General features: G+C 48.1%; 1 protein-coding gene across 3 annotated transcripts in view; it reads right to left on the minus strand.

Annotated features, from left to right (window-relative positions):
- Positions 1-13848: 13848 nt before the first annotated feature.
- Positions 13849-15972, minus strand: part of SLC41A3 (solute carrier family 41 member 3) — a 39043-nt gene continuing 36919 nt past the window's right edge. For all 3 annotated transcript variants that reach the window (XM_006131256.5, XM_006131255.5, XM_006131257.5), the window contains one exon: positions 13849-14751. In XM_006131256.5, coding sequence (XP_006131318.2) covers positions 14566-14751 — 186 coding nt within the window. In that variant the 3' untranslated portion in view covers positions 13849-14565. The remainder of the gene's footprint in view (positions 14752-15972) is intronic.

Here is a 15972-nt window from a genome sequence, read left to right on the forward strand (position 1 = left end):
AGATTGTTACTTTAATTGGATGTTTGGTAACTCCAATTAATCACTGGATTAGTTTTGATTTTAAAAAAAGTTTATTTAAGTACACTGAGAGATTTGAAGGGAGCACAGGCATAAGGCATTAAAGAGAAATAAAAATGAAATGCTTTCTAGCAACTAAAACTTTAAAAACTAGATTTGGGTTCAAAGTAAAAATCCTTCCACCTTCCCTGTAATAAGCTCCCTGAATTCTCAAGTCATTTTTATTTCATTCAGGATGTGTCCCAAATGCCCCAGGGCTGGTTTCTCTGGGTATGTCTAGTCTGGTGTATTTTTCTGGGATACCGAGGTATCCTGGAAAAACTCTTCCATGGCCAGAGAACGTGTTTTCTATTCTGCTTTTTTTTGCGGAAGAGCAAATACATTATTGCGGGGAGCCCTGTATACCTCGTTCTATGAGGAATAAGGGCTCCTCCAAAAGAGAATGCTTTTCCGTCATTTGGCCTATCTAGACGGGGCCAAATAGCGGAAAAGTCTCTTCCAGAAAAACTATTGGAAAAAACTATGCAAATTGCAGAGCCCCCATGCTTGTTCTTTTTCCCCAGTGTGGGCTAGAATGCCGATTTGCCTTGACTCTCACTTGCTGTCTCAAGCACCCTGTTTACTCCTTATACACATTGACTTTAAGCACACTTGCTTTTGTTTGTGCTAGAACTGCTAAAGCATGTCTACATAAGCAGGGCAATGTGGATGTGAATGTGTGACCACCATCATAGAGGGACAGCTGCAACTTTATACATTTCACCATGATAGACTTGACTGGCACGGTATTAGCTTTCAAGGTGGTGCAAAGGTGATTACACAGAGATATTTAACCAAACAACCAAAACAAAGAAAAAGACCCTGATTGTGACTAAATATACATTGTTTACTCCCAATCCCTTCACAGTCCAGTCTACTTCCATGCCCCTGAATTCCTTGGAGGCATAGTAGTTCTGATTATTGCATATTGCTCCCTCCAGCCCTTAACATAAAGGCTGTGAATGCACAAGCCTTAAGGCCGCACTTATTTAAACATTAAATCCTTCCCAGTGGTCTTAATCTGTCCAGCTGAGAGATCCTTTTGGAGTCTGCAAGGTGAGCAGACGTTAGTCCACCCACAACTGAAGTGCCCTCCCTCAGCCTACAGGGAGAATCCATTGGAATATTTGGTATTTCTAAAAATAAAATGGGGGCAGGTGTGTTGAGTCAAAACAAGGGAACCAGAAGGAGACACTGAGCAAAGAGCTCCAGACAGCACCTAATGCACCTCGAAAACATTGAGGGAGCCAGCGCACACCACCCAGAGGAACTCCGCCTGGATGCATGAACAAATAAAGGAATAAAAAAGAGCCGCCCTCTTCTCCCTCCCTCCCCCCCACAGTCACAGGCCCCTCCCTCAGCCAACCTCTGCTCCCTGTGCCTGTGAGATACTATCTGGCGTTCCGAGACACCCTCTGCCAGCTTGGCTCAAGAGCAGTGTGAGTTCTGGGGAATGCTAAGTGTCCTCAAGAGCAGCAAATCCTTGAGAGAGGTGGTGTGGCCCAGTCAGGGGCAGATGACTGTTTTGCGGGGCCCCAGGCAGCATAACTCTGCGGGGGCCCCCCTTTGCCACGGCGCATGCGCCGTGATGCCATGCACATGCATGGTGGTGCCACGGCGCATGCGTGGGGCTTTTTAAGCGCGGGGCCCGGGGCGGCCGCCCCGTTCGCCCTGCCCTATATCCGCCCCTGGGCCCAGTAAAAAGACTTGGGGACAGGAACTCAGAAGCCCTGGGTGGAGATCTGTCAAACAAGGATGGGGAGTGTCTCGGTATTTACTAAAGTGGCTGCAGATTCCTGGATGAAAGGTGCAGTGTAAATGCAAAATGCCAGGCAAAAGATCCAACCTTAAGGCCTCACAACTCTGACACTGAACAAAATGAGGAATATGGGAGTAAACTGGCAAAAGTAGTGTCTGGGTTTTTTGGTGCCCAACCTTAAATGCCTACAGTCTCATTTTTCAGCACTGTGGCACAGACACAGAACACATTGACTTGTGCTGGGGTGTGACTGCTTAACACCACCAAGCAGTTGGTCATCCAAAAACTAGAGGCCCATTCAGCCCTTTGCTCCTTCAGCACTTCAGGGGATCCAACTGTAAAATGGGTGTGCAGATAAAGCCTAGCTTGTCAAAAATGCATTTGGATATGTAGAGGAAAAGAGCCCTGTAAGCACTCTAAGGCAGGGCCTGATCCTATGCATAATCTCATGTTATTGCAATTATAAATTAATAGAAATGCAAATTATTGTACATCTGACGTGGCTGTTTCCCACTCTGGTGCTCCGAGTGTAGAAGGTGGGGGCCCACAAGAGACTTAAATACTTTGTCTTTATAGGCTCTGCTTACAAAAACTCCCCAGAGTCACAGATGCACTGACTTTGGGCAGTAGCTCCTACAATCAAGTGATTTAATCCTTAAAAAAACAGGAAGAAACACTTGAAATTCCTCCCGAGGGGGACCCCAAGGTCTTTTGCCACAAGAGTGCATGAAAAAGAAACAAAACAAAAAAAATAAAACAAAAGCCACAGGAAACCCACTGTTTGGCGCCTCTGGCTACGTCTATATGGCCAGGCTTTTCTGCAAGAGAAAATGCAAATAGAGTGCTCATTTGCATATGTCATGCTCGCATTTGCATTTCTTCTTCAGATCCCTTTTGCGCAAGAGTGAGCTGTGTAGACAGTGCCTTTTTGCGCAAAAATCCCTTCTTGTGCAAGAGCTTCCTGAAAAAATGATTATTATATGATTGTGTATTGCTCCCTCCAGCCCTTAACTTAGCACTCACACAAAAGAAGAGCAGCCAGGTAGCTATATACAATTCACATTTCAATTGTCTTCCCCCTCCCCCCCAACTTGGCTTTCCTGGGTTATTGCCATTACTCCCCCACCCCCCCTTAGCTACCTAAGTTTAATCCTTTAGTCACCAGGTGCTGGCTGGTACTCCTCCTATCCATCACAACCTATTCTAAACCAGTTGGGAGCATTCAACTGCTGGCTTTAGTGCTCTGCTTTTTCTGGCATTACAGTAAGGCAAATGGAAAGACAGCCTTATTCTAAGCAGTCAACAACACCGGTCTCGTCATTTTTCAGACTATAAGCTGTATTTCCTGAACTGCCTGATATTAAACACCCCACCTCAGTGGCTTATTTGATGAAGTTTCGTGTGCCAGAAAAGCAAAACAGATTCAATGAGGCCAAGGTTTCCTTTCAGTGCTTGTTGGGTGACACTGATTGGCTTGTATACCAGCCAGACTAATAAACAGGCTTTCAGTGAAGCGGAAAAATACAGCTGTGTTGGCAAATATGCCGTTGGAGTCAGTGTTGATCACGAAAGACTGTTTGGAGTTTTTTACCTTCAGATTTGCTTGTGTTTACCTGTTGGCATTTGCATCCTAGGAGTTATGATATAACTGCCACTTGTGGCGGTAGCTGGGTAGGCTGGGTAGGCTACTGTTCCTCTCCCCCACCCCCATGCACCAACCACATACCCTCCTCTGTGAGGTGGGCTGAAGTCATCACCTTCTTTGCCTAAAAGCAAGTTCTTGCTGTACTGGTGCTGCTTCTCAGCTGGCCACGAGTGAGGGTACAGCTACACTGCAGGATTTGGCAAAACACCACCACATCCAAGGCCCACGTTTGCTTTTCTGCTTTTTTTGTGTGGAAGAGCAAATGCCTCTTTCGGGGAGCCCTGTATTCCTTGTTCTATGAGGGATAAGGGCTCCACTGAAAGAGGAGGCTTTTCCACCATTTGGCCCCGGCTAGACTAGGCCAAATGGTGGAAAAGCAATCCGAAAAAGCTACACAACTTGCGAACGGCAATTTGTGTAGCTTTTTCCGACAAAGGACTGTAGTCTAGCCTGAGGCAGCTCCCTCAGGCCCAGCCCTTTCATTCCTCAACATTGAAGGCACAGTGGGCCAAGAGGGTAAGCTCTCCAAGAAAAGGAGCAACTTCTGCCCTGTTGCCTAAGAGTAAGGGCAGGAGTAACTCAACCAAAGTGCCAGATTTGTGACAGGAGCAGGCTTCCCTGTGGATTAGACACCTACGTTCCTTTAAGCCTCTGCTTTTGAGACCTCTGAAATATAGGTTACATGGGGTAGGTGCTAGTTACCAGGCAGCTCGGGCCACCAGAACATAAAACTGAGTTCTCTCACAGTGGCTTCACGCTTCTGTAACTCCATTGACATCAATGGCATATGTCCCAGAGCCAAATCAAGCCTACAGAGGGTTGTATTGTAATGGACATGAATGCAGGGTAATAAGTCAGGAGCAGGGGTAGCCCGAGTGGTTAGCAGGCAGGGCAGCAGCCACTCTTGTGGTCTAGTCTGCCTGTAACTTGTGTGAGCTTCAGCTTTACTTGCCCCACTACTAAAATGTGGCTAATACTAGGCAGCCACACAGCTGATTACTGCCATAGTTTGCAGTCACTGCACACACCATGATGCCCTGCATGTCTTCATTCCCCTCATCCCCACAAGCTGCCTGGGCGCTATGCTACCCTCCCCCCACTATTTCAGGGGCTCCTAGCAACCCTGCTTTATTCCCTTTCTCTGTGTGTGGCCTAGTCTCCTGTCCCCTGCATACCAGGGTCTCCCATCGCCTGCCCATTCCTCCTTCTACCTGGCGCTGTGTGGCCCTAGTTATCCCCCTCCTCAGCCCACACCAGAATATTCTCTCCTCTGTTGCCTTCTGTGTAGGGTGACCATACAGCCTGTTTAGGCCAGGACAGCCCCTGTTTTTAGCCCTGTCCTGGCTTGCCTGACTTTTTTTGGCAAAATGGGCATTTCTCACAGAAGAATGTTGGGGAATTGAAAGGCAGTCAGCTGCAGCCCTAGCCCTAGGCAGCATGGCGTTCAGGCATGCAGCAATACCAGGTGGCTCAGGCCAGCCCTGTTCGGTAGTCCGTTTTTTTTTTTTTAATTCACCTTGGCATGTTTTGGCACCAAAACAGTAGAGCATTTACACTATGATGCAACGTTTGTCAGGGCTGGAAGTTTTTTTGTCCCCAAAACTGGGTGTTTTTCCTGACAGACTTTTATCTCTCCCTTTTATCCACAACGAGCCAGCGTGGACTCTGCGCTGTCCAGAGCACCGGTATTCCCTCCATCCCTGCCTTGATGGCTGTGCTCAGTGTTTGGTGACCGCTGATGCTCTTGTAGGCATAGGCCCCGCCCCTTTCCTGACAGCTGAGTGAGCGGCTTCCTTTGGGGACCAAACAAAAACCAAATCCTTGGAATGCGGCTGCTCTGCTGCTGCAGGGGGAGGGCTGGAGCAACTGCTGGACAGCTTTGATATTCCTCAGTCCGGAGAGCTCACAGTACTAGGAGGGTATCCCAAGAAGTGCAGGGATCAGCTCTGCCGTCCCACAACACTGCACTGCGAGATGTTCACCCATGTTGTTTTGCCCTATCTGTCACCCAGGGAGCTGGCAACGTGGACACGACATGTCAACAGTGGGATGCAGAAAAACTGATTTGACTGGTCTTCACTTTCGGCGACTGTTGCGTGATGACAGCACTTTTGTCACCAAAATGTCCCAATGCAGCCATAGCCATTGGGACTGAGGTCATGCGACTGCCGAGGCTATTAGGGGACGCTGTATCCCTTTTCTCTCTCCCTTTCCAAGTGTCTATCTGCCCCCCTGGCAATGAAGGGGCAGAGCTGGTTCGCTCTCACGCGCTTTCTCTCACCCTGAAGCAGGCTTTGTGGAGGCAATGGGCCTGAGAGGACCGCCTTGCTTCATATTGCCCACAGGCTACGCTTGCTGATTGAAGCCTTGGCTACACGACACGTTTTGGTGACAAACGCGATGTTGATCCACTTTAATTAAACTGCTCGTGCATGTCCGCACTATGCTGCTTGTGTCAGCAGAGCACAGCAACACTAGCAGCACTTGAATCAACACAGCTGTGAGAACCAGTGTGTGTAGGCTGCGTGCGTGTGAGAGCAAGTAGGAATGGTCGATAGCGTGTAACTAACTAGTCCTGTAACCACATCAAATTTTAGCAGTTACACGACTATTTGATAGTCACCAGGGTTGGCGCCAACAGCCAGTGTGCTCCCTGCCCCACACCCAGGGACCCACTGCCACCTCATGCTGCTGCCTCTTTATCAGAGGCAGCAGCCTGTCAGTTGGAGGTCTGCGCTCCCTGTGGACAGAGACTGCTTTGTGGCAGCCTCTTCTTCTTTGAGTGCTTGCTCATGTCCATTCTGATTAGGTGTACGCGCGCCGCATGCACGGATTCCGGAGCTTTTTTCCCTTAGCAGTATCCATAGGGCCAGCAGGGAGCCCCCTGGAGTGGCGCCGGTATACCGGTGCATATATACCCCTGCTGGCCCGCCCACCCCTCAGTTCCTTCTTACCGCCAGTGACGGTAGCTGGAGCATGCTTCAGGCTGATAGCCTATCTCTTAGCAGCTTATTTCTTATCTGTTGTATTATAGTTCTAGTTGAAGTTTTTATCTAGTTAAGTAGTTATTAAGTGTTGTAAATATTTAGTTAGATAGGGGAGCAGTGGAACCCTCCCGCGAGGGGAGGGCATGCCAGGGCCCCAGGGCTTTAAACCCTACCTAAAGTGTCTGGGTGAGGCCCATCAAGCTGAAAGCTGCTCTATCTGTAAGAGCTTTAAGCCCCGGACCAAGAAGGAGAGGGACTCCCGGCTGAAACTCCTGCTAATGGAGTCGGCACTGCAGCCTCAGAGCAAGGAGCGGCCTTACTCTGCCCACAGCGCACCGTCGGCGGCACCCCCGTCGGACAATAAGGCACCGAGGCACAGATCGCAGTCCCCGGTGCCGAGGGCCTCCAAGAGCTCGAGGGGACGCTCGGTAGAGAGGAGTGCCCAGAAGGTGCACCCTAAGGAGGGGCACCTTTCTTCTAAGTCCTCCAAAAAGAGGCGCAGCCCAGACAGGGGCAAGAGCCCGGGGCAGCCCGTGGGGCTAGGAGAGGTCCGTCGGCCCTCCACCCCAGAAACTTTTGAGGTGGCCCGGGACCTCATTCACATGGCTGTGGATGAAGGGGCGGGCCCGGTGCCGCAGGAGTGGACCGCGCCGGCACCGGCCTTAAGTGCCCCCCAGCAGGCTATGGCCGGGTCGTGGGACCCTCTGGGCGAAGGGCAGGCCTCGGCCCAGCAGCAGTTTTTCCCGGTGCCGGGAAGAACACCAGCACCGGAGCCGGGACGAACGCCGGCACCGACCCCGGGCCCCTTCCCAACGGCACTGGCAGCGGCACCGGGAGCGAGTGCGCTTGCGGCGCCGACGGCACTGGCACCAGTGCAGGGTCCGGTGCCGCAGACGGCCCCCTGGGTGGTGCAGGGTCCCGCACCATACTATGCGCCATCTGCGGTGCCACAGCAGGCGCCCTGCACAGCACCGACGCTGATGCCTCTCCCGGCACCGATCCCTGCTTACACCTTGGGAGCGCAGCGCCGCTGCACATGACAGCACTGGAGGGTTATGTACCGGCCTATCAAATGCAGCTGGGCGCGGTACCGCCGCAGCAAGGACCTCCACTCATGCCCCCACCAGCACCGCGTGCGGTACACAGGGGCAAGCCATCAGCTATGGCAGCCCAGTGAAGGGTGCAGGCTTCATCGGCCCCTCCCTGGTCAGCATCAGAGTACTCTTTGGAGTCGGAGGCCGAGTCGGTGGCATTGGCCAGGTCTTCATATAGGTCACGGCCCAGTCATAAGTCCCGCTCATCGGTCAGATCATCTCACCGGGAGCCGGTGGACCAGCAGCAGTGGCAGAGGCAACCCCAGTGGGCTTTCTGGACGCCCTGGGCATACCACCAGGCCCAGGGGCCTCCCCTTACGGGGCCGGCAGCGGGGTCGTCCCGAAGGAGTAGCACCCCGTCTGCCACCCCCTTGACAGCTCCCCCGCCTGGAGACAGCTCGTCTATGGTGGCGATGCCAAGACCCCCGGTTATTGGTCAGGGGCAGGGGGCTATGTCCCAGCCGGGCTCAACCTATGTGGACATCTCTGCCCGGGGGAACCAGGGGCACAGATAGCTGAGGAAGAGGCAATTCCCTCAAGGGAGTTCTTGTCGTCTTCACCAGATGAGGCCCTGGCCGACCCTGCGCCCCAGCCCCCGTCGATGGACTCCAGGGCGCACCAGGAGCTGCTCCGAAGGCTGGCGGATGCATGTAGTTGACAGAATTAACCAATGAGCAGAGGCTTATTGGGTAAACATGTAGTCGTCTACATGTTGACATCCCTAGGAGCAAGGGCCACTGGTGCATTCAGGGGGAGGGGCATTGCATTTAGTAATTAAAATTTTGGCAGGGGCACAGGGAATGGTGTAGATCCTAACAGCTACCATGAGACCCCTAGTTTGGGAGTGAGTCAGAGACTCACTCCCAACACTCTCCCCTTTACCACACACCCTGAGTTCAGACCACAACCAGAACCAAACAATCCTTAGGAAGTGCGTGGGAAAAACCTCCCCCTATTCCTAACATCAAGGCTTGAGGCTCAAAGGCCCATCCATCATCCAAGTGGAGGAATGTCACTCTCGTTGAATAGCATCTTAGCACTCAGCCAGCTATATGGTTAGCTTCCAGGGGTGGGGGTTTGAGGCTGAGCGCGTCTATCTTGGATGTGCTAACTATCATTATGGCTGAAGGATTGAATTGTTGAGCTTAGGGCTGGGTGTTGGTCAGTTTACAACAGGCTGGTATCATGGAAAGATTGACTCCAAAGTGAACTGGGCATTTGCTAGCTAAGAGACAAGTACCTTTGGCATTTCGCTATTGGAAAAAGCTCATTTTATCCCTGCCCCAGGCAATCCATGTTTTTCACTGTTCTTAACAAGAAAGGCTTAAAATAGGGAGAAAAGCAGACTCTGCCCCCTTCCTCTTTTTAAAATTGGATGCTGGAATCCAACTAACTGCAGGCGTATGTGGCTTTTCATGCAGTTGCTCATAATTCTGAGACTTAGAAGTGTCAGTGCTCCGGGCAAAGAACTTCTGCTTAAGCCAAGAGCATTTTTATGCCTGTTAACATTTGTAGGTCTGCGTTTTGGGGGATTGTTTCCCCACTGCCCTAAGTTTTGTGTTATAGCTTAGCAAAACAAAAGCAAAAATGCTCTCACCATAGAATGATAGAAAATCCACTTTGCATAGATATAAATGACAACATAAAGAGCAAGACACAGAGAATCAAGCCCGCTGGCACTGATAAATCCCAGAAATGAGTGAACAATTCAGCCCTGAGATTCACTTGCTTGTATTTCCCCTTCTTTGAGGCCCATTTTCAAACTTGGTCACAGGTACATCAGCCTACTTAGCAGCTGACTTCGCACTAAAGCTTAAGTCTTATTATGGAAGCTCTTTTGAAATAAGGTCTGGACAGACAGCGAGAGAGAGAGAGAGACCAGGTTTAAGAAGGCAAATAAATGTCCCTTGAATATACACTTTAAACTATTTTCTCCTGTTTTCAGTGGCTCTCAATCTTTGCATCACCCTTTCTGACAACAAAAATTACTAAATGAACCCGGGAAGGCGTGTGAGAAAGCAAAACCAGCATCTTAGTCCTGCTGGTCCAGGCCTCCTTTAAAATGGGGTCATGACCCACTTTGGGGTCCTGAGCCACAGTGTGAGACTCACTGGCTGCATCTAGACTGGCAAGTTTTTCCGCAAAAGCAGCTGCTTTTGCGGAAAAACTTGCCAGCTGTCTACACTGGCTGCTTGAATTTCCGCAAGAACACTGACGATCTCATATAAGATTGTCAGTGTTCTTGCGGAAATACTATACTGCTCCCATTCGGGCAAAAGCCCTCTTGCGCAAATGCTTTTGCGCAAGAGGCCCAGTGTAGACAATGCGGTATTGTTTTGCGCAAAAAAGCCCTGATCGCGAAAATGGCGATCAGGGCTTTCTTGTGCAAAACCATGTCTAGATTGGCACAGACGCTTTTCCACAAAAAGTGCTTTTGCAGAAAAGCGTCCGTGCCAATCTAGACACTCTTTTCTGCAAATGCTTTTAACAGAAAAGTTTTCTGTTAAAAGCATTTGTGGTAAATCATGCCAGTCTAGACATAGCCACTGAGTTATATCTCTGGAAGATGGAAAAGAAACACTTTAAAAGTCATGTGTTCCTTAGAGCATTAATTTTGCTGCTTGACCAAAAGGCAAGTTTCAGCCTGGCCAGGCCTTGGACCTTAGCAAGCAGTCTCACTGGCAGTGCCATTTTTGCCCCAGGAATGTTGTCCTCAGCCACAGAGCCACATCTGGGATTGCCAAACCCTTCTGCAGGAAAACCCAGCCGCCAAAAGGTATAACATTTTCTTGACAATCATGCCCATGTTACACAAATAGGACACAGCTGGGTCTGATTACATGTTCCATCCTGATGTAAATATTTACAACCAGAAAAAGCTGGTAGTTAAGAAATAGTGTTTATTAAAATTATAATTGTGAATTATTGCTGTAAAATGTAAGTACTAAGACCATGTATCAGTTACTGGGAATCATAAATAAGGCGTGTGACTGGCCCACAGTCAGTAGGCATGAATTCAATCCCATGCAGAAGGCCAGCACCAAATAAATCGTCAACATGGATGTACTGAGCGTGTGCTGACCTTCGCACCAGCCTGTATTTCTCCAGGTGACTCTGTGTGGGGAAAACAGCTGCAGGGTTGGATGATGGGAGCAACCACCTATTCAGTGCTCAGCTTAAATCAGGGAAAGATGTCTCATTAGGAGCTCCCCCGTAAGTTCTTTTTTGGGCCTGCTGGCCTGGGCTACCAATTAGGAAGATGCTCACCTAATTTGTTCCCCTTAAAAGGGAAGATATCAAAGACAAGGGAGTCCTTAGAACCCTTAGAAAGTCTGCAAGCCCTGCTGCCACCTGAGCTCAGGCCAGCACCATGGTCACTTCTTTAAAAATGGTAGGGTTGAGCTCTGCAAACTTCTATACACCACCCTGCCCTCCACATCTGTAATTCCTAATTATGTTTCAGTTTGAATGCAAATAACCCATCTTCCTGTCTACGCTGCTGCAATTACCACACGTCCACTTCTGGCTGAACACAGTCAAATCTTGCTGACTTGACACAGGTGGCAGATGGTTAGATAACTCATAAAGGGCCGTGATTACAGGGAAATGTGATGTGAATGCTGAAACGCAACCATCCAGGAAATGATATTCTGCAGCATGTACAGATGTGAATGAAAACAGAAAAGGGGTCACTGAAGTTTAGAGCTATGGTTTCAAAGCAGAACACGGCCTTAAGCAGTACCATAGAGTTGAACAGCCCAGGAATCTAGGGGCATTCACAAGATAAACTGGCATCTGAATTTTGAAAATACTTTTCTTTATAATGTTCTGTCAAAGAAAGCAGCACTAAAGCTGGGACGTGCAGCAGGGCCTAACAGAGTTAGGCAGCCAGCTCCATTGAATATGAATAGATTTGGGTGCCTAAGTCCTTATAAGCCCTGTGAAAAATCTCAGGCTAAAACTTTAGGATGTTCAAAAACTAGAGCAGACGTTAGGGTTTGAGTCAATCTTTAAGCCACTGAAACTCTGCAATCTCTCCAGCTGCTGCATCTATTAAAGGTCTTCAAGACAAAGCATTTAGGCAATTCTGAAAGTGCCCACAGCAGCCTACCTGCTCCTTTTGGAAGGAATTTAGGTACTCAAGCTGGCCCTACATAAATTTCCTAAGTTCACACACAAGGGCTGTGCCTACACTGGCGCGATCTCACGCCAAAACGGCCACTCGTGAACAAAAACTTGCTGCCTGTCTACACAGGCCGCGTGTTCTTACGTAAGTAAACTGACATTGTACTGTAGAAAATCAGGGCTTCTTGCACCAGAACTCCGATGCTCCCGCTCAGGAATAAGCCATCTTGCACAAGAGCTCTTCCAGAAAAGGCCAGTGTAGACAGGAAACATGAATTTCTTGCGCAAGAAAGCCCTATGGTTAAAATGGCCATCAGAGCTTTCTTGTGCAAGAGCGCGTCTACACTGGCATGGATGCTTTAGCACAAAAGCAGATTTCTTGCACAAAAGCACATGCCAGTGTAGATGCTCTCTTCTGGAAGAGTTTTTGCAGAAGAACTCTTCCGCAAAAGAGTTTTTGCGTGAGAACACGCCAGTGTAGACGTAGCCAAGGGCAAGCAGACTGAGAAACTGGACTATGGTTTCCAGAATCCCAACTTAGTGCCCTACACCACTGCCCCAGGCCTCCTCTCCTTAGGTAGGGGAATAGCCCCAATCAAAGATTTTTATACAAATCAACAGGCAATGTCACCTATTGGAAGCTTTTAGACTAGGTTGGACCAGGGGTGGCCAACCCACGGCTCTCAAGCCAGATGCGGAGTTTTGATTAAGGAAATCGGCTCCTGCTACTTCTGAGCTGCACACCCAGACTGCTCATGGCCAGCCGCTCTGCACACGTGCCCAGTGCTTGGAGGGAGAAGTGCGTGGCAACAGCGGCGACTCCAGGACCCAGGCATTAGGTTGGAGCAGGGGGGTGGGTGCCTGGCTCTAGGAGAGAGGAGGATTGGATTAGAGTGGGGGGGGTGCCTAGCTCAGGAGGAAGGGGTTGGGTTAGAACAGGGGGGCTAGGAGTGCCTGGCTCTGTGGGAGGAGGATTGGGTTAGAGCGAGGGGGGAGGGGCTGCCTGGCTCTGGGGAAGAATTTAGGGATGGGGTTGGGGGGGGGTGCCTAGCTTAGGAGGAGAGGGGTTGGGTTAGAGCAGGGGGGCTGGGAGTGCCTGGCTCTGTGGGAGGTGTGGGGGGTTTGGTTAGAGCAGGGGTGCTAGGAATGCCTGGTTTTGGGGGAGGGGTGGGGTATTGGGCTCAAAGTCTTCATGGATGCAGAATAAGGCAGCCAACACAGATGTCATATTTAAATTCTAGGGCAAAAAAAGACTCAGCATGTATCTGGTTTACACTGTGTTTCTTTAAAGAAAATTCAAAGGCTATTGTTTGCCAGGCTGAAGCAATTATACTGAGATATGAGTCTCTCCCTTATTGTTTTTGAACCTCTCATATTTGCAGTCTGGGACAGGCCTGAATTTTTAGAACAATAAAAAAGCCATAATCTTCATAAGTTAAAAAAATATATGAGGAAAGCATACCAGAGATCAGCAAGCTGGAGAGAAACAGGCACTTCAAATTGTGCTAATTTACTTCTCAGTTCAGTTTAATTTAAAAAAACTCACAGAACATATTAGGGCAGTAGTGTTGAATTTAAAATACATGGTGGCGATGCTTTTTTTTTAGTGTGAGAATATTATTGTATTTTAAAAGGTTTTTTTTTTTTAATTTGATGTTTGTTCCTTGTCAAATTCTCTGAAGATCTATGGACTGGCTGTGAATTTTTTTAACTGGCTAGAGACTTATTTATTGTTTTTTGTCCAAAATGTCCTGTAATGTTATTTTTAATCACTACATTTTGTGTACTATATCTATCTTTCTATATATAGATATATAAAAAATGAATATATAATACATGGCTCTTCGCACTCTATCCACCACTATTTTGGCTCTTCGTTGGCCACCCCTGCGATGAACAAACTGGTTGGCCACCCCTGGGTTGGACAAACACCTGCCCTGAATGATCTAGGTTTACTTGGTCTTGCCTCCGTACCAGAGCTGGACAAGATGTCCTTTTAAAGTTCCACCCTCCCTACATTTCTAGACCAGATGGTATTTTTAAATGGATGTCTGGATTTTGTATCCTAGCTTGGAAATGTGTCCCATACTCTGCAGGTCTAGGTGCTAGTGATGTAATAGCTCCTTAGTCCAATGCCAAAAACAGTGATTAGTAACAATAAAATAATGGCAATAACCCCTCTTTCAATCTACAAAAGTTTACATTTTATTTGTGCATGTTTCAATAAACTATAAAAAACTTCTGAACAGACATTCCTTAAACTGTGAAAGAACAATCCATCTTGTCAATTAGATAAATTCACTTAGTCAGGCCCTGCCCTGGATGACTGTTCAGTGAGCTATAATTCTATGGGGAACATGCTCTGTGAGATCCTAAATACTCAAGTTATGGAAAAAAAATTTTAAGGCCTTTATTGTTTCTCCCTCCCCCAGGATATGGCAGACATGGAGAAGGGGGAAAAAACCGCTTAGGCTCCATCTGCTGATTGGAAACATTGCAACAACCTCATCTAGGATCTTATCTGAAGACTAACTAAAGTCAATAGAAACACTTCCATTGACTTCAATGGGGTGTGAATTTAAGCCAATCAAAATGCAGATTTGCCAGGATATGACCTTTGTTCCTTAGCCCCTGGTTTTCTTGCTGCACACATAGAAGAAGTACACTGTTTTCACATGGTTCGGTCACTTTCAAAGCTGTATAAGTCCAGATGGGTTCTGCTTCTTTCAATCTGAATTAACAGCTGTAAGGCAATGCAGTGGTCAGTGGGGATGGGCAGGATAGCAGACCCATTGCAGTTTAAAGACCGAGAATACCCTGTTGGACCATGTTAAAGCACCATTCTGAATGAGTTGCTTGGCGGAGCAGCAATGGATCAGTGCTGCAGCAGAAGTCCTGCTAGTTTCCCGGTTTCATCTCTGTCCCATTCATGAGCCAAACCAAACGGAAGCAAAGTGCCAGGAATCCTGTGCCCAGGAGGTCTCCCAAGGCAGTGAGGTAGGGGATGGAGAAATTGTCTGGATCTAGGGCCTTCCTCCACATCAGTCGCACAATTAAATCAGCCATGTAGAGCAGAATTCCCACCTGCAGTGAGAAGACAGATCCAGTTATCAGTGAGTGCCAAGTATGCAGCAGTGATACAGTACCTACTTCTAGAATAGACTGTCCTTGGGATGGAGGGATGGAGTTCCTACAGCCAATGACACATGTAGCTGTGAGCAGGACTGGGCCAAACAAGTTTAGAGAAAAACAACTGGCTAGCCCACAAAAGCTAACTTCTGAAGGCGGAGGTTTCATGCTTCACTTTTCCTTTAATGATTCAGATCTTGTCTACCATGTTTTTCCTGTCAATCTCCCTGGTCAACTGGAGAACTAGTAGGTTTTTAATCACATTGAAGGTACCAAGCAAGTGAACCCTGAGCCATTGGAGAGAAAACTGATTTTTTTTTAATCTAGAATGTTTAAAAACCTTTGGGTTTTTTTTTTGTTTTCTTTTTTGTTTGTTTTTTCATTCCTATTTAACTCAAGATCCTGATAGTCAGCTGGAGGCAAAGCTATGATTTATTATTAAAGACTGCCTTCTTAATTCAGTTCAGTGTTGAGAGAGCTCTCCCACTGTGAATCACTATATCATAGAATCACAGAGCTGGAAGAGATCTCAGGAGGTCATCAAGTCCAGCCCCGTGCCCAAAATAGGACCAATCCCAACTATATCAACCCAGCCAGGGATTTGTCAAGCAGAGACTTAAAAACTTCTAGGGATGGAGATTCCACCACCTCCCTAGGTAACCCATTCCAGTGCTTCACCACCTTCCTAGTGAAACAGTTTTTCCTAATATCCAACCTAGACCTTCCACACTATAATTTGAGACCATTGCTCCTTGTTCTGCCATCTGTCACTACTAAGAACAGCCTCTCTCCATCCTCTCTAAGGAACATCTCATCACACCCAGGACCATGAGGCCGGGCATCTAACAAACCAAGCAGAAAAAACCCAACACAACTCACTCCCCTGCAATGTTTCCTATTCTTATTGTAAAAAGGCACAAGCCTAGTGTTCTCTTCTCTACTGGGCTCCCCTAGAAATCAGCAGTGATGTTGCTGGGATTCGGTTACCAGTGCTGTAATTTACCACATGTATTTTCATATTTGGGTCTGACAGAGGGAATAGTTTTGCTATGGTGGATACATTGAGTGGCAAACTGCCATCCTCTGTCTGTGTTTTATGACCTGCAACTGTGACACCACAGTGGAAGATGTTGGAAAAACAAAGACAACCCAAGTACTACACATGCAATGAAATCA

Source organism: Pelodiscus sinensis, chromosome 11, assembly GCF_052426305.1.
Source record: "Pelodiscus sinensis isolate ZL-2025 chromosome 11, ASM5242630v1, whole genome shotgun sequence".
Classification (NCBI taxonomy): domain Eukaryota; kingdom Metazoa; phylum Chordata; order Testudines; family Trionychidae; genus Pelodiscus; species Pelodiscus sinensis.